This window comes from Silurus meridionalis, chromosome 9 (assembly GCF_014805685.1).
Source record: "Silurus meridionalis isolate SWU-2019-XX chromosome 9, ASM1480568v1, whole genome shotgun sequence".
Classification (NCBI taxonomy): Eukaryota; Metazoa; Chordata; class Actinopteri; order Siluriformes; family Siluridae; genus Silurus; species Silurus meridionalis.
In genome coordinates, this window is record NC_060892.1 from 16,243,457 (window position 1) to 16,262,434 (window position 18,978).

The window sequence follows — 18,978 nt, forward strand, 5'->3', positions numbered from 1 at the left end:
TTGTAAAGAGTGGTTTAGGCTTTATTAAGACTATGTTTTAAGTTTTCAGAGTGAGAAAAGGTTGATAGTTTTAAGAATTCCATCTATCAATAATAGCAGTTGTGGAAAGTAACGAAATAAACTTAATTTGTTATTATACTTAAGTAGGTTTTTTTTTGCGTATCTGTACTTTACTGAAGTATTTCCTTTGGGGAGACTTTTACTTTAAATTCACTATATTTCAAAGTCAAGTATCTTACTTTTTACTCAACTACATTTAGCAAAATCAGCCGTTCCTTTTTATTTATTAGTGGATAAACACTCTTATTAATAGTGTAGGGAGTAAAGTTTGAGGTCATAGATGATGTATCAGGACATTATAGCCCAAATAAATCATAGTACTTGGATACCTAAATACAGTTGAAGGCAAATACTTTTGTACTTTTACTCAAGTGAAAGTATAAAGGGACCAATTTACTTCTACTGGAGTCATATTTTACCTACTGTATCTTTACTCAAGTTCATGCTTTGTGTACTTTGTCCACCACTGACTAATAGTCTATGCAGTAGTTTTTTTTTTCGCCATAACTTCTGGTGCATTAATAATGATCTTGTATGTTATAAGCACTACTATTTTAAACAATCTATTTGTATAAGGCATGTAATATGATTTTTCTAGACAATCAGAACATTTATTGTTGTCATCATTAGTACTTAAAAAAACAAGTGGGAAGAAGCGTATTGTTTTTGAATTCCCAAAGTTGTAAAGTGCTGTAATTGTATGCACCAGAAAAAAACAATCTAGGCCAAATATTTGTACCTGTTTTTTATAGCAGCTGGTATATCCGAAGTGGAAACCATTAGAATTTATGTAATAGTTATGTTTTCATCAGGTAGAATGCATAATTAATGCTTTCTTTTCACTTGTGCCTAATCTTTCATCTTCATTTGTAACGAAGTATTGAAATTATTACATCCCAATTAAAATCACAGAAATTGTATTATTTATTTTTCACTAAAATACGATTCCACATTATCATTTGTTATACCAAATGGTTTCCACAAACTAGTTTGTTGTTCATCAAACCAAATGAATCATTGTGGAAACTTTCTCCAGAACTAATTAACAACTTGACAGCATTTATTTTTTGCTCCTAAAGGTGACGTCATTGGGGAAGATGATCGGGATTATAAGAATGAAAGGGTTTTCAGGGAGACAGACACTAAACCACAGGATGTACACGATCACCAGCAAAGAATTACAACAATAATGACATCCTAGCGCACACAAATGACTGAACGAAAGATTTTAATTATGAACAGTGCCTGACTTTCGGGATCCCTGGCGGTGCGCGGGCGCGCGCTGTGGAAGCGTGCACGTGGGTATGTGTGCGTGCGCGCGTGCCTGTGTGGGCAATCGGTCGCCTACGCGCTGAGCTGCGGATAAATCCGTATATTCACGAGTTTCTCATTCTGACAGACTCCGACTCTCTCCATCTCTCTCTCTCTCTCTCTCTCTCACACACACAAGATGTCTGATACGGAGCCGAAATCAGCACAGGATTTAACCGTTGTGGTGAGTCATTGTTATTTTATAATGTTAATAAATTAATATAAATAATATTAAATATCCGTATAAATGACTCCATTATCTGTACCGTTACCATTAGCGTTACCGTGGCTAACTACGATAGCTTTTTAGCTTTCTGGCTACCTGACGTACTACATATACAATATTTCAACATTTTTATCTGATATGTGGGATTTGGTGAATCATTTAGTAGAAAAACAGTCTATTCCGGTTTATTTTGTAATTAAATATCACGCGCTGAAGTGTTCGCAGGTAGCGTTTCCCTGGACACGAGAACGCGTGGTTGCCAGAGGGATCAAAAACGGAAATCTTCTCGAACTGCCTTTAAACTATTGTACTCACGTATTATGTTTTGAAATATTATTTATGATCATCGCCGAGAGTTAAGTCAAGTTTTTTTCTATAGCGCTTTTCACAACAGACATTGTCTTAAAGCAGCTGTACAGAATTAGAGTTTAGGTGAATAATGTGGATTTATTCCTGATGAGCAGCCATGGTGACTGTGGCAAGGAAAACTAATGTAAGATTATGAGTAATGTTCTTTCTACAGTCAGTGGACGTTATGGATCCAGGAGCTTCTGAGCAACTCATAAAATCATTGAACACTTGAGATCATCATGGATCCAACACCAGCTAATACACAAGATTAATACAAATGAACCCAAACTTTTTTCAAAGCTTTAAATAGTTTATAGTGTGATTTTGTAATTACTATTTGCATATGCAGGTAATTCATTTTCATATATCTTATGTTTTATATATGTTTTCATTTGCAGGATTTTCTTTCTTATTTTTTATTTCTGTGTGTAACGTAGTTAAATAAGTTGAATTGTTGTAAGGTGATATGGCCACGAGCGCTTGGTAACGGTTAGACTTTAAATTTGCATCGAATCGAATTTGCCCTCGCGCCTTTTTCGTTGTTCGTTGTTGCCATGGCTACAGCTCCGGCGCGTGGGCGTAGAGATTTTTTTTTACCTCCTAGCAGGAGAAGTGTTGACCCCACACTCCCTCACACAGATACACACACACACCTTCACACTAATTTTCTCCCTCTCTCTCCCTCTCTCTCTCTCTCCCGCCCTCTCTCGCTCCCTCTCGCTCTCTCTCTCTCTCTCTCTCTCTCTCTCTCCTCTCTCTCTCTCCCGCCCTCTCGCTCCCTCTCTCTCTCTCTCTCTCTCTCTCTCTCTCTCTCTCTCTCTCTCTCTCTCTCTCTCTCTCTCTCTCTCTCTCTTTCTTCCCCCCACACACATTCTCTCTTTCACACACACACACACACACCATTGAGAGATTTATCTCTCCCTGTCTCTGTGTGTTTTTGTCTGTTTATTTTTATCCTTTCTGTTGCTCAGGTACAGAGCTTACTGCAGCAGATGCAGGACAAGTTCCAGACCATGTCCGACCAGATTATCGGAAGAAATATCCTACATTCGTCAATGTTCTCTGCTGGTTTTAGGCTCGATTTTCAGATGTTCCTGAACATACCACACCTCAAAAGTAACTATAAATGGGGAAGAGTGTAGGGATGTTAGTTTCCAAAATTCTTTTTATTCCTCACGAGGCTGCGTGACCAAACCAATATTCTTCGTCATGGATGATTTTTTAATAAAGTCCTGGCATGCTGGTGTGATAACAGAATGAAGATTCTATTACCACCCGGAAGTTCTTTATTTTCTTGCAACAGCACAGTTCAATGTTCTTTATCCCTCTTATATTACAATAGTCTACCCATGATTACAATGTTTATTTATTTAGCAATAACACATCATACATTTTATCCAATTAGAGTTAAGTTTCATGTCCAACATATTAAGTGCTGTTCTAGTAGCTATAATCAGTTCAGCAATTCTTTCTCTCTCTTTTGTTTTTAATAAGACACAAAATGGCAAATGGGGTTTGAGGAGAAGCCTGTGATTTGCAGTTGTGCTACTGTTATAGGAAACTAATCCACACCTTCTGACCAGTCAGTGATATAAAAATGATCCTGGTGATTCTCCTTAATCAGCACACTCGATGAAATGAGCACCCGCATCGACGACCTGGAGAAGAACATTTCTGACCTCATGACTCAGGCAGGCGTGGAGGATTTTGATGGAGAGAACAAATTTGGTGATGCATCAGGAACGGCTTGATGAAGACAAAGAGCCGCAGATCATATAAGTACATGAGGTATCGGTCACGCGAGCTGTGTTTTTACAATTAAGATCTTTCTAAGTGTGTGTGACCTGCATTAAAAATATATATTTTGGTATTGATTTTGAGAATTCAGTGTAAATCTGAGTCGTAATGAAAACCCTTAAGTAAGTCTGCTGTAGTGTGAGCATGTGGTTTGTTTGTTTGACATATTTTCTAAATACTACAATTTGTTTTCATTCCGTTTTTGTTTATTGCAAAAACTTTCATCTCTGTTTTTCTTGTACAGCAATAAAACTAATACAGGGTTTAAAACCATCCATTAACTGCTCAGATATCTCTCAGTGAAGTAATTATGCAAAGTCTTTCCATCTGAACACTGATGGAACTCATATCTGATTGTCTGAGTCTTTGCTGCTGAAACAGAAGACCAGGAGGTCAAGCTGAATTGGAAAAGTACCGGTTCAACCTTTTTTTGCTATGGCAAAGCGTTTATATTTTTCCGACTATTGCTTTTTCACCTTTCAACCAATCCAGTCACTCAGCTGTGGAGACAGAAGAAACAACACATGGCGATTTACATCATGCTGGAGGGATAATGTTTCATAACATTTTAGCTGATTGTGAGATTAAAAAAAATGCTTTTTTATCAATAAAAATAATAAATGTAAGTCCTACTTCTTGTATATTTGACACCAAAAAATTAGCATGTGGGTGGGAGTTAAAGCAGTTCTGACTCCACCTCTATAAATCTAGCTCCACCCCCTGGTCTACTGACTCAGCCTTGTACCTTTTATTTTTTTTACTGCATGATAACTTTCATAATGTTCTTTCAGCATGCCCTGGTTATCTATCTATCTATCTATCTATCTATCTATCTATCTATCTATCTATCTATCTATCTATCTATCTATTGTAAAGTTCTAACAAAAAATGTTAAATCCATTTATTGCACTCACTTCTTTCCTAACTTTCCCAACTTTATCACTTCTCACCATTACAGTGTATGCAGTTTTGGTATTGGAAGAATCCCTGTATGTTTCTGGGGAGCATCCTGCGATCTGTAGCCTGTGGTCAAAAGAGACTGTGATGTGTGACGTCATGGATGTTCCTCTCCTAACACTCTAACCTCCTCCTCCCTTTCTTCTCATATTAATCTCTCATTATTTGTAGTGATAATGATCGCTCATTCCTTCACGTGTCTTTCACAAATTCACACCGCATAAAATCCTACGTGCTGAACTTTAACTGCAAGAGCAAACCAGAAGAACACAGATCTTATTAAACACCTGATGTACTGTGAATTTCCATTCAGATTCCCAGCAAATTTATTGGTGCTGTTCACAGAATGTTTCTGCTAAGACCACTGGGGAACGACTAGTATGACACCCTGTGTGACTACTGTATCTCGAATAAAACATGTTCTCATAATATCAACAATCTCAGTATTTAAGAAAAAGTCTGAGGTAAGATATTTATTTCGGTTATATAAAAAACGATAAGATTCAGCAGTGGTTTATAATTAAACTGCCTGAATACAATCTATGATTTGTATCCAGGAACCTAAAACTGTATAGTGTAACATTTAATGAATGATCATATTCTGTACTGTATACACAATAATATAACAATTATACATATAATATTTAAAAAAAAATTGTTTATTTTAAAGCCACTAAACTCTGGAGAATCTCAGGCTGTATTTAAATAAAACAACAGTTATGGTAACATTATAGCATTTTTGTCAAATTAGTGTGTTTTTTTGTGTGGGTTTTTTTTTAATGCTTTTAATTTAATTATTATTCAAGAGGCCATTGTGAGATTATTAGTTGTTTCTTAATAAGTCTTAATAATTTATTAATGTTTCTTATATCTATAGCCAAAGTATTAATATTCATCCCTAACCTGGAACCTGCTGTAAAATTTTAACCCTGTTAAAATATTACGAATGTTTATAAATATGTAATTTTTAACCTTGTAAGATTTTAAGTGTATACATGAATAACAGTGAGCATGTAATTAAACACTAAACATTTTAGAGTATTTCAAGTATATTCTATTAAAAAATGTGCAACTCTTTTAGGGCTTTTTTAGTTGTCCCTGTGCTGGAAAAAAAATTGTTGGTGCTTTGTTATAATAAAAATTTATTTTTTAGGAAAACATTAAATTCTCTTCTAGTGTTAAATCTAATTTGTGTATCAGTGCTGCGTGACTTTTTTTATGCCAAAGGAGAGTCAGAAAGCATTCAAAATATATTTTTTATTTTTACATATAAAATGCATCTATATCCACTGAGGTTTCTGTGACCTAAAAGGTAATATTTAACACCCCCCCACCCCCTCCAATATAATACTACAGGGTGTTCAGTAAGTCAAGCATAATTGGAAATTAAAAATAAATAATATATTAATAAATGTCACAAAAATCTTTGGTTGGATTGTTCACCATTTTGGCAAGAAAAAAAAAATCTGTGATGTTTTGTGATGATGTCAGGAGTATAATATTGTCACACACCTCAATAACATGCTGACGTAAATATGCAACATTTCTAATTTTCATGCAAATTTACATGCAAATTGACTTCAAAGTGAGCTATTATCCTTGCCCATATATGGCCATTTAGATCATTGTAAATAAGTATATAAAACTATCTATTAACCCTATACATGGTGCTAGACACTGTACGTTTTTATCTGTTATACATGCAGTTATACATATGAATATGCATATTAATTTTTATGAATATTTAACATGTAACACCAAAAATAATGTTCTGATCTTTGCATAGTGATTCATAGTTTGTTGCAACTCAGTTGGTTAGCTACTGGAAATCTCATCAATTAGTTAATATAATAGTCATTTAATATATTAAATTAACACATAGAAAGTAGCATATATTTATGTATTTATTTATTTTTTAGATATGTTTGTGTTTCTCATGCAAATTTGCATCATTGATATCAGAGATGTTTGAAACTCTGAAACACCTTGAGGTATATGATTGAAATTGATGAGATACCCCCGAGTCTGCTCTGTGTTTTCTGAATTGTTTAGCTGGATTTTTTTTTTGCTCAGGATATGATTGCATACATCCTTACATACATGATTGTATACAAAATTGTATTCTCATCTCTTTTGTAATTTCTTTAACAAACAACCCTACTAACTCCAGGTTGTTTTTTTTCCATTTCCCCTTTACGATCATCTTGTCGGCTCAGGGAGAAATTTCCATTCTACTTTTTTTGTTGTTGTTGTTTTTGCCTAGATTAGAACCTGAATTAAAAAGACAAAAGTAACTTTTTTGTTGTTTAACCCAGATTTAGAGTAAGGATATAATACAGTTTGGGCTAAATGTGATGATCTGTACAGCAGGAAAAAGAGTGTTTACATAAAAATCTACTTAAATTAACTAAATAAAATTAATTGACCCAATGTTTTAAACTGGACATGTTTAAATAGTAATTGTGCAGTGAAATGCTGGAATTATTACAGTACTGTTCTCTTCAACACAGGTGCTATTTCATTTGTTGAAATGAAAGATGATTCACTGGTAATATATCTATCTTACAGTATGTAAACTGTGTTATGCAATGAGTGTTGCATGATGGTATTCAGCCTGCTTCGATGTTAGAAACAAATTATTTGTGACTGTGGTCATGACTTTCCAGTCAGTTGTTTCCTCTTTGCTATTGATACTTAATAAAGGAATGACTGATTTCTGTGTGATCTTAAGTCACGTTTGTGGCCTTTTATTTTTAATGCAATGTCTTTGCTTACCAGGCTTCAGGAATTTCTAGTAAATGATTATTTTGTAGTAAATCATTATTTTAAATGTAAGAGTGTAAGATCAGATGTATCTATTTTAGACGCAGTTCATCACAACAATCACGACGACAGCGGAACGTTTTTCAGAGAGGCAGAAATCGGCAGTGTGTTTAAAACCGTCACACAGCCCCGACACTGATGATCATCCTGTAACTAAAATGAGTACAATTGTACAGTAGTAGTAGTTTTAGTTGTAAAACACCAACAGACAGCAGGGACATGTAGAACATTAAATATGTTAAAAATATTTATTTCTAAACATTTATTTCTCAACGTGATTTTTCTCATTTAAATTCAGAACTTTCGTTTGTTGTATGTATTCCGATTTAAAAAACTGGATCTGGCAACCCGTTTTAAAAGGACTGCAGTTTGTTTTTACGGAACTACTTTCGTGTTCATCCGAGTACGGGGTAGTAGTTCTTAGCCGACTATATTATCTCTATATAAATATTATGTTTGGTAACGAAATAAATAATGTTTAATTTTAAATCGCGCAAGTTGGCACCTAAATAATTTGTTTTCTGTTGTTTGAGGAAACAAAAAGCAGCAGACTCCAGTTTTCCACAACTCTGGGCTGTGCGGCCTTTTCTTTCTCATGGACGCTCCGCCATCTTGAATTTTAATGCTGATTTTTTTTTTGAGTGTAGCTAAGTTATATTTATGTTTAGCATTATTTTTGTAGGATTTTAATAAGATTGAATTCGATTCAGAGTGAAAGATTAAGGTTTGATTCACCATGGGAGCCAACGACTAAGTGAGTATTTAATTTTTGCTAACTTAAATGGTAAGTTAGCCACGTAGCTTATGACGCTAATTGTTAATTAGCATGCTATTACGCTAAATTGCTAATCCACCCAACTGGGCTGTTTATATTTTCTATTTAGATTAACCAATATTTGCTAATGTTTCTGCATTATTGTACAAACTATGGTCATTTATTCAATCACAAGAAATACCGAAATAAAATAAACTAGCCGGTCTCGTGTAGCCGGCTTCCATCTAGCTAGCTTAACCGGCTTGCTAGCCAACTTTAACCTGCATGAACAGGCATTAGCTAAAATCAAGTTTTATTTCTAGATAAGAGATAAATCACCAACAGATATTTTAACAATAAAAAACAAGCAAAAAAAAAAACGTATCTAAATAATTTCTTGACTTAACTAGCTAGCTAACTAACCCTAACTGGATAGCCTAATAGCTAGTCGAGTAATCATATGTGTTAACTAATATTTATAACCACTGTATCGTTTATTTTACTTTAAATATAGTGTATATACATCTGTTTGGGTTGGAATATTAATTATAAATATTATAATTCCTGTGAATATAGTTGACATTTTCCTTGGTTTTGTGAAAAAGGGTGGAGGAGTTTAGGCTCGGCATTACCTTTCAAATAAAGGCTTTATTATTATTATTATTAAAAACTAAAATTTTTTGCCTTTTTCTTTTTTTACGGTAACCCGTAACAAAGACGCTATATCCTTTTATTTGCGTGTTATAAGTCTTTAGTTGAAAATAAATAAATAAATAAAAAGAAAAACCCCAGGAATATCTGTACACCTGTAGCCTGTACAAAATGCCGGGACTCTATGAATATTTACGAATATGCAAATCGAGACACGCCCACTCGCCCGTCTTTCTGACGTAATTAAGATTAGATTAGCTGAAATAGTTGTTATTTTTCTACTTGTTTGTTATTTTCTGAGGGATTGGTGTCATATAATGGTATAATGGCAGCCAAAACTCGTTTGGTCTTCACTGACATTAGCCTAGAGATGCTGTACTTTTTGTCCATTTGTAGGAACGTTAAACCGTAACCCATCAACATTGCCTTTTCTTCATTTCTTCCTCAGCAAGGAGACTCGATGCGACTAACGCAGGCGCTCTGCGGGTATGAAGTGGATGGGCGAATCCAAGAAGAACATGGTAGTAAATGGCAGACGACATGGCAGCAGGTTCAGCGAACATCAGGGGAGTCAAAGTCGCGCTCAGCATCTGCGTCACAGCAAGAACTCGCTCAGCAGCCGGAGATGCAGCCGCCGTGAGTTATTTTAAACACCTCAATATGACACAGGAGCGGAAATCGGAACGATGCGGTGCATAGAATCCGGCAATGGCTGTGACTGTTTGTATCCATGTAACAGCGCCGAATAACAGACAAACCTTCAAATTACGGTTTATTTTTCATGATTAGAGTTATTATATTCTGTTCATTTCTAGCCATAATCAAATGGCATGTAATCCAAAACAGAATCAGTGATGTAAAAACAATGACATTTTTACTACATTAAAATAATTGTGTATAAATAAACATCCAAACTAATTAAACTTATTGTTATTGTACACAATTATAACATGCTTATTATTTTAGTAATTTAAAGGACTATGTTTATAAACATAAATCTATAATAAAAAGGAACAGAGTGCATATATGACGTTTATTCTGTGTACAGTCCATTCTGGACCATTTAACAACGCTCTTGTCGCTTGTCCTGACCAGGATTAAACACTAACTAAAGGGGAAAGAATGAATGAATCAATAATAGATGTCAGCTTTTTTCATTACATTTTTTTGTTATTGTTTTCAATTAGGTTTCAACGGTGGTCCGATGGAGGCCGAAAGACGGCACGTGCCATCATCGGGAATGACCGCTAAGGAACTGTGTGAGAATGACGACTTGACCACGAGCCTTATCCTCGACCCTTACCTCGGCTTTCAAACACACAAAATGAACACCAGGTCGCGAATCTCTAGTCCTTTTTATTTAGATGTGGTGTTTATATTATATGGAGTATTTATATGTAGATTTATTGATTGAGTGTTAATGGACCTTTTCAGGGATAAAAGTGCAGAAAATGGAAACATATCCCCATATTTAAAAAAGAAAACAATAATAAACATCCATATTCTTTGAAATAATATTTTTATTTTTTCTAAATATCACTTTAATATATACTTCAATAAATAAATATTTGTGTATATGAAGCAATACAATGCGTTTTACATAAGAAATCTAAAATAATAAGTATTAAATAAATATTAAATAATAATAAACTTTTTTTTTATAAAATATTGACAAATATAATTTCTCCACAAAAAAAAACTTTATATAGTTAAAATCATTTTAGAGTAAAGATCATATTTGAATACAAAGTAATGTATAGATTTGAATCTTATGTTTTCCTAATATTTTATGTAAAATTTCAAATTTTGTAAATATATTCAGACGATTTAAATCAGGCAATCTTTAGAAGAGATCTTGAATACGTAAAATTGTACATCTAAAATTAATATAGTTAAAAGTTATAGTTCTATTGTAAAAAAAAAAAAAAAAAACTGTGTTAAAAATGTGTAGGAAAATTGGGGTTATTGTTGATTGTTTCTACGGTTAATACATTAAAATATATATATATATATATATATATATATATATATATATATATATATATATATATATATATATATATATATATAATAAAAAGAAGCAACTGTGTATAATTCTTTTTTTTTTTTATTTGGAAGAGTTTGTAAAGACGTGGAACTGACATTTATATAGTAAATTATCAATCTCATAATTTTGTAAAAACAGCTCTAGTTTTTGTAGGTATTCATGAGCATGAAGGCTTCTATATGAAATGCATAACTGTTCTAATCTTCATTGTAGATTTCGCCCCATTAAAGGAAGACAAGACGAGCTAAAGGACATTATAGAGAGTTTTAAAAAACACAGCGACCTTGAGAAAACGTTCGAGTCTTTAACGTGTGGAGATTCCTCCAGAAATCATCTCCTGTCCAAAACAAAGGCTCAGGAGAAACTTTTTAAACAGCACGTATGTATTTTCAAAAGCCTAATTTTTCATATGATGATGATAAGGATGATAATAATGATTCCTTTTGTGTTAATTTAGGTATTCGTTTATCTGCGCATGTTTGCGAGCGACAGCGGATTCGAGATTTTGCCTTGCAACCGATATTCTTCTGAGCAAAATGGGGCTAAAATAGTTGCAACGAAAGAATGGTACATGAATAACGTGCGAGTATAATAATGAGTACGGACTCGCGCTAATACAAGACCTCTAAATGTGTTTTCCTTTCATACAGGAAAAGGAACGATAAGATCGAACATCTCGTGGGCTGCATTGCTGAGCTTTCAGCCAGTGAGGAGAACATGTTATTACGTCACGGTGAGAACGACTTTAGCGTCATGTACTCCACTCGCAAAAACTGTGCCCAGCTCTGGCTCGGACCCGCGGCTTTCATCAACCACGGTATTCGTTAGCATCTTAAACTTCATCCTTTTAAATGCTGCAAATGTTTGCCGTTACATACGTTATGGCTGAGTAATTTTTCTTTTTCTGTTTTTTTTCAGATTGTCGGCCAAATTGCAAGGTCAGCACTAAATTAATTAGCATAAATCTCATCACGTCTCGAGAGTTCAGCATCTCTTAAATATATTCATTTTTCCGTTATTTTATCAGTTTGTTTCAACGGGTCGTGATGCAGCTTGTGTCAAAGTTCTCCGAGACATCGAACCAGGGGAAGAAATTTCCTGTTACTACGGTGATGGCTTCTTCGGAGAAAACAACGAGTTTTGCGAATGCTACACGTGTGAAAGGTAACCTATAAATATATATATTTTTTTCCTTTATTCAAAAACACATCTTGAGAATTTGTGTCTGGATAATTATCGCTTCCAGACGTGGCACCGGTGCTTTCAAATCAAAAATGGGACTTCCTGTGGAAGTTCCTGTTATCAATAGCAAATACGGATTGAGGGAGACAGACCGGCGACTCAACAGGCTAAAGAAGCTGGGAGAAACGAGTCAGAACTCCGACGTCCAATCTGTCGGCTCCCCCGCCGACGCAGACACTCAGGATTCCCCGAAAACACACTCATGTAAGAATGTTCATCTTTCTTGATTTTGCTTATACTTTATTTATACACACACACTCTACAAGTCAAAAATTTGGATTCTCCATATTGTATCTAAATGTTGAAGACCTGAAATTGAAATGAAAGAACAAATCTGAAACGATTTAGTCAGCAATATTTTGTTTCTACAAAGTCGACACCTTTTGCTTTGATGTCAGCTTTTCACACTTTTGACATTCTCTCAGTCAGTCTCAAAAGGTATTTACCTAAAATGGGTTTCCAGAGGTGTTGAGTGCCTGTTGGCTGCTTTTCCTTCACTCTCCAGTCCAACCCATCCCAAACCAACTTATTATGAGTCCAGGTCACCTGATGCAGTACACCATCCTTCTCCTAGGTCCACACCTAGAGGTGTGTTTGGGGTTATCGTCCTGTTGGAAAACAAAGCTGAGACCATGATGTCATGGGTCTCCTCATTGCTTCATGGTGGAAACCACACATTCCCGAACTGTCCATTCACGCTCTTGTTTAGAACTTAAAAATCTCAAATTTTAACTTATCAGAACAAAGGACAGTTTTCCATTGATCTAATGTCTATTACTTGTGTTTCTTGGCCCAAGCAAGTTTCTTCTGCTTGTTTTTTCCCCCAGAACTAATGGTTTGAAAGCCTGACTCGCGCATTCTCCTCTGAACAGAGGATGTTGAAATATGTCTGTCACTCGAACTCGGAGAAGTATTTGTTATTCTAATAAACGTGTCCTCTGCAGCAGAGGTAGCTTGGTCGTCTTTCCTGGGGCTGTTTACATGACATTTTATCATAGCATTTTGATGGTTTTGAAAACTGCACTTGGGGATACATTTTCTCTCAATTTCTTGAGATTTTCCGGATTGACAAGGCACAAACGTGAACTGAAAAAACAATCCAGGTGATTTCCTCATGATTCTGATGAGATAATGCAATGAGTGTGCCAGGTTGTCATCAAAGCTAAATGTAGCTACTTTGGACAATTTAAAATATACTGTAGAACATATTCTGGGTTGTATAACACACATATACCGTATTTTTCAGACTATAAGCCTCTACTTTTCCCCCCACGTTTTGAACCCCGTGGCTTAAACAACGAAGCGGCTAATTTATGGATTTTTCCTGGTTTTTTCCCAGTTTCACAAACTTCCAGCCAAAAAACTGAACCCCATAACATTAGACCGATGAAATTTTCCGAACGGAAACGAAAAAACGCACCTCACCTGTGTTCTGAGCTGCACGGCATCGGGAGAAAAAACTTCCACTGGTGTTGATTTTTAAACGCACGACGATGACAAAAGATAAACTCCCGAGAGAAATAGTTGTGAAAGGAAGGAGGAAGACAGTGAACAATGACTTTCTTGGTAGGTTACTGTTTAGATACAAGCCGTTGTAGCGCGTTGAGTCTGGGTGATGGGAGAGCTCGCTAACTCCAGTTGCAAATGAAATCATATAAGCACAGACAGGTTTCCAAAACTCATGCTTTTTTATTTTTCTTGGCAACAGCATTATGGGTTAGTCAAAGAAACTTAGAAATGCATCAGCAAATAATAAACACGTAATCCTCAGTCTCACACGCGCACACACACACACACACACACACGCACACGCACACCAGTAATACCGGAAGAATGCAGTGATGTGCTGTTCCCAAAATGCCGCTCTGCTCTTAAAGGAGCCACAACATATTTTACCCGTTACACCGTGTAACAGACACTGTCTTTCGGTAAAGCCTGTGTAAAGTTTATTAGTTTAAGTGTAGACACTGCGGCTTATACACAGGTGTGGCTTTATTTATGTTAAAAATAAAAATATTTGTACAATTCAGTGGGTTCAGCGGCTTATACAAGGGTGCGCTTTATAGTCCGGAAATTACGGTAATTACATAATTACATACCATGTTCTTTCATAGTTTGTACATTAATATTAAAGGCATACAATGTTGGCTTCGGCCATCTTTGTGGGGAGCAACAATTCTAATTCTCAAAACCTTCAGAGAGTCTTTGCCATGAGGTTCCATGTTGAACATCCAGTGGTCAGAATGAGAAAATTGTACTCAAAGCACCACATTTTAACTGCTCTAATACACACACATTTATGTTCCTCACAAGCAGACAAAAACATCAGCATGATGAATAGGATGTGTGGCATTGCATGGTTACACAATGTACAGCTGTTATCACTTAGGGTGTACTCACTTTTGTTGCCAGTTATTTAAAAAATAATGGCTGGTTAAGTTATTTTCAGAGGACAGTAAATCTGCACTGCTGCACAACTGCACACTGACTACTCTAAAATATAGCAAAGTTTTATCTCTGTAGTATTGTCCTTTTAGAGATACACTAAAATGGTTGCTGAAATGTGATGGGTGAGATACTGTGTAAAATATATATACACACAATTGCACACTCGCAGTCATATGGTTATAAGCCCTTAAGCCATCGCTCTTACTCATGTTTTCGAAACCTTAAATCAGACTTATACAAAATCGCCATGGGAGTAGATCCTTTATAATATATTCTTCTGTTCCTCTCCAAAGCTACTGATGATGCTTTGATCCATGATGACTTGGCAGTAAAAACATATTCCCAGCTGCTTTTAGTCTCACACACCTGGCTGTGTTTTATCTGTAACAGAGCTTTGTGCTGCATGAAATTTACAGCATTAAACAACAATGGTGTTTATACAGAAATCTTTGTCTAGCAGTAGCTCTTAATTTATATAAACAGTTTATACAAAAGCTTAACAGTCCTTCAGATGCTTTAAAGTACAGTACCAATTCATTGTGAAAAATGTGTTTTGTCTGTAATTCATTTTAATCTATTGTAAATGGATATGTAGTGGAAAAGGTTTTATTCCTCCCTCATCTATTCAAGTTTGCTTTATTAAAGTAATGTGTACATTTATGTGCACGCGACCAGATTTTCTGCATAAAAGTTTCTGCAACAGATTTGCTTCATGCTAGCATTTTAGTCTTCTTGTGTAAACATAAACCTATAGAATATATAGTCTAAAAACATTCAGACAAATTTCAAGCCGGGTTTCATGAATACAAAATATGTTGTGTAAACACTTGTTTATGAATGAACCTGTTTGTGTCCAGCTTGATAAATGAGGCAAAAGATCCACAGTATATTCCAAATTTGGTGTACGTTTTTGCTGTTACACTGAAACAAATCAATTAAAAGCTATATATATATATATATAAAATGTATATGTGTATGTAATATATTAAAATACTTAATTTGGCTTATATATAGACTTGGGTGTTAAAATAAAAGAAGCAAGACTAGGTGGTGGGGGAAACCGTTTTGCTGTGACTGCACTGAAGTTTTCTTATAAGAGTATGTTCCGCAGTGCTTTATTCTTTTTCTACTACTGCAATTTGCCAGCACCATATTTTTGTGTTCTTTTTATCATTTTAAACAAACAATTTAGCTCCTGTCCTCACACAAAATATAAACAGTCATTTGGTAATATTTGTAAACCTAAGGTAAGGTGGGGACCTTCTGACCAATCAGAATTGAGAATTAAAAATGTCTGTGGTATGAATGATGTGTAAGAGGCATAACAATCAATTCTAATTAAAGCCTTTTTTCTTTCTATTCAGCATCTAGGAAAAGAACGCCAGCTAACACGAGGGTAAGTAAAGGCAGGAGTCATGATGGACAGTCTCTCTCAAGAGCTTACACATCTACCTCACCTTCCAAACAAAGTCAAACTAATAACAGGGTACCAAAGAGACTGAAATCAAAACCCTCCAAGCCTTCACTCCCGAACGTAAGGTTACGAAGCCAAAGCCAAGGGTCAGAGGCCAAGACCTCTCTGAAGGAGCCGAAAGCTGCTCTCTGCAGAGACGTCCGTGTTAAAAAGGAGAAGAACTCGCTTAGAGCTTTTAACCCGACGGGATCTAGAGACTGCTTAACACAGCACATTGCGAAAGAAAACAATCAACAGTCTTTAAAATGTCTTGCGGGATCAGACAATTGCACGTACAGGACTCGAAGGTCGTTGAGGGCTTTGAATAAAACGCAGGACGTTGACTGTGTTAATGGTGAACAAAGCACTTTTGAAGGCCAAAACCCGGTCATAAAAACGGAACCGGCCGACATGGAGGAGTACCTCTCTCATGGCTTGAGGTCACACGAGAAAGCAACAGAAGACTCGTACGTCGCAATAGTTTCTAACTCGCAAAATCTGCATTTCCCTCCACTCCAGCTGGACAGGAGAATAAAAAGTGAGGACGAGCCAAGCAGACCATTCATGCAGAGGTTTACGCAAAGTCCTAGAGTAAAGGATGTGCTCCTGGGGTTTCCAGAAAGGTCTCGGCACTGCGGTTCCTCCAAAAAGAAGTCTAAAGGAAGCAGTCGGAGTTTGGGAAAAGGGAAAAAGAAGCACAGGATTCCACACTACGATGCAGTGATTCTGGAAAACAGCACAGGGATTCCTAAACTGACCTTGCGCAGACGTAGGGACAGTGGAGAGACCAAGCAGGCTTGTGGGAGCTCCTCAAAGATCAAAATCAAGCTGGGCAAACACCACAAGCGCGACAAGGGAAGCGCTTACGAAGCCAGGTCCAGCAACGGCTTCAGTTCTGCATCACACATGAGGACAGTCATGAAACATGAGGACAGCGAACACCTGGTTACGCCGGCACGTTTCAACGGAAGTCACCGGAGCAACCACATGGATGAGCAGACTTCAGAGGAAGAGGAGGACCAGGAGGAGGAAAGTGAAGATGATGATTATGAGGACGATTTTATCCCACTTCCTCAAGCAAAACGTCTCCGGCTTATTCTCGGCAAAGATTCAATAGACATCGATATCTCCTCTAGGAGGAGAGAGGATCAGTCGTTGAGGCTCAACGCATAAGCTCACCTTCAGACTCACGTGTACATAAACTTCAGGTTCATTCTGATCATGTCACTGAAAAGATAAACACAATTAAAGGAATAACTTGAGATGTTTTTTTGTTTAATCAAATCTCTCTCCAGTGTATCTGTAGCATATTTGTGATTGTTGTGGTTAGTTTGAGTGTTTCCCTAAACAGAAAAAAACAGCAAGTCTATGGGCAGATATTCAGTTTTAAATACACGATCATTTGCTGCAAAATTGAATCTAGCAGCTGAAACACTAAAGGGATGACGATGTGAGAAGATTACAGTGATGAATATTTCCGAAATGGGAATGCACATTGGTGTCTTGAACATTATGAATTCACAAACCAAAAGGAAACAAGGGCCACAGGGTAGAATGTGTTGTTTATTATTTAGTGGGTTAGCATGAAGCTGTTCAGCCTACGGACACAAAACCAACATTTTTTTTCTTTTTTTTTTTCTTCTCCTCTCTGTAAGAAGAGAAACAAAGTAGTTCTTGTGAGGAAAAACAGGAGCAATACAGCAAAGAGTAATTTCAGAAATTGCGCTTATGTAAACAATTTAGAGAATCGGGTATAAAATTGACTTATTTGAATTTTGTATTCAAAAGTGTATACAAGTGACACACAAGCAAACATTGACATATTCGTACTGTATAAACGATAGGAACAAAAAACAAACTTGGCTAATGAAATCCAAATGCTAGCAAATTGTTGCTTGTGTTGTCTTCATCCAGATCATTTTGGGAACATTTAAAAAGAATTGTGTGCGTTGATCAGTAGCAAAACATGAACTTTAAATGAGTTTCTTAGCATTGTGGGCTGCTGCGGGTTTGCAGTTGGTGGAAAAGCGTTCCTCCTTTCATCAACTTTCAGAGATCTTGAAGGTGCCACAGCCATTGTTCTTGCTTTTTTTTTGGGTAGGAGAGGCAGACTCTTACACCCAGATCAATCACAGTGACACTAACCCGATCTCCAAAGCTTCTGTGGCCTGATGTATGAAGTAGAGTGCAGATAGCATTTTTTTCTCAATCTCATCATGAGCAGCAGCAGTTCACTTTTTTTATTTGAAAACACATTTAACATTTATTAAAACAAAGTCTGACATCTGCCTATAGACTTGCAAATGAGCGAATTTTGGGTAAACAATTTCTATTTTTCCGCAGGAAATGTAATGACACTACAGATACGTTAGAGAGAGATTGGATTGGAGTATTTCTTTAATGAATGTTTGTATATTGTTTAAATGCACTTAAAATGGACGTTGTAAATATTTTGTAAAGTAAGTATACTTGTTTGACATGATGTAATTTTTAACATTGTGCTCTGCTGGAATCAGTTGAAGAATCCAATCTGAGTCATGTAGCACCATGGACCACCCCAATCCACCCCCACCACCCCTTACACACGCACACACACGTGGATACGTTTTTGTACGCCATCTTATTGTGAGCGTATCAACACCGCACAGAACTGACAGTTTTATTTTGCTTTAGTTTACCTTTTTTTTTCTTCAAAACTGGTGCTGATTCTCTACGCCATCACGTCTGAGCGAGAGATAATTTTAACATATTACATCTATACGGTGTAGGATTTGTGAAATGGCAGACTTCCATGCCATTGGTGCTCATAAATATAGGACTTTTGTGAATTTCTCATGACCAGGTAACATTCCACACAC

General features: G+C 36.1%; 2 protein-coding genes across 3 annotated transcripts; both read left to right on the forward strand.

Moving 5' to 3' along the window:
* The first annotated feature begins 1,268 nt into the window (after positions 1-1,268).
* Positions 1,269-7,432, forward strand: LOC124390746 (heat shock factor-binding protein 1-like). Of its 2 annotated transcripts, none has more exons than XM_046856719.1 (4): positions 1,269-1,555; positions 2,920-2,986; positions 3,578-3,736; positions 3,990-4,026. In XM_046856719.1, the coding sequence occupies exons 1-3, from the start codon at positions 1,511-1,513 to the stop codon at positions 3,697-3,699; spliced, it is 234 nt and encodes a 77-aa protein (XP_046712675.1). In that variant the 5' UTR covers positions 1,269-1,510; the 3' UTR covers positions 3,700-3,736; positions 3,990-4,026. The 2 variants fall into 2 exon arrangements, with proteins under 2 accessions (XP_046712675.1, XP_046712674.1); XM_046856718.1 differs by lacking the exon at positions 3,990-4,026 and adding an exon at positions 4,704-7,432 and having other exon boundaries at positions 1,279-1,555.
* Positions 7,433-7,878: 446 nt separating this feature from the next.
* LOC124391472 (histone-lysine N-methyltransferase KMT5B-like) lies at positions 7,879-17,382 on the forward strand. The gene is made up of 10 exons (XM_046858065.1): positions 7,879-8,279; positions 9,379-9,566; positions 10,118-10,265; positions 11,191-11,356; positions 11,435-11,544; positions 11,628-11,794; positions 11,896-11,915; positions 12,005-12,141; positions 12,224-12,423; positions 16,032-17,382. The coding sequence occupies exons 2-10, from the start codon at positions 9,419-9,421 to the stop codon at positions 17,291-17,293; spliced, it is 2,358 nt and encodes a 785-aa protein (XP_046714021.1). The 5' UTR covers positions 7,879-8,279; positions 9,379-9,418; the 3' UTR covers positions 17,294-17,382.
* The last annotated feature ends 1,596 nt before the right edge of the window (positions 17,383-18,978 follow it).

Bases quoted from the DNA above. Each gene is read 5' to 3' on its own strand.
- LOC124390746 (XM_046856719.1), top strand. From the start codon at position 1,511: ATGTCTGATACGGAGCCGAAATCAGCACAGGATTTAACCGTTGTG. The intron at 1,556-2,919 runs GTGAGTCATTGT...TCTGTTGCTCAG, and splicing joins CACAGGATTTAACCGTTGTG to GTACAGAGCTTACTGCAGCA. The intron at 2,987-3,577 runs ATATCCTACATT...TAATCAGCACAC, and splicing joins CGACCAGATTATCGGAAGAA to TCGATGAAATGAGCACCCGC.
- LOC124391472 (XM_046858065.1), top strand. From the start codon at position 9,419: ATGAAGTGGATGGGCGAATCCAAGAAGAACATGGTAGTAAATGGCAGA. The intron at 11,545-11,627 runs GTACATGAATAA...CCTTTCATACAG, and splicing joins ATAGTTGCAACGAAAGAATG to GAAAAGGAACGATAAGATCG. The intron at 11,916-12,004 runs GTCAGCACTAAA...TTATTTTATCAG, and splicing joins ATTGTCGGCCAAATTGCAAG to TTTGTTTCAACGGGTCGTGA.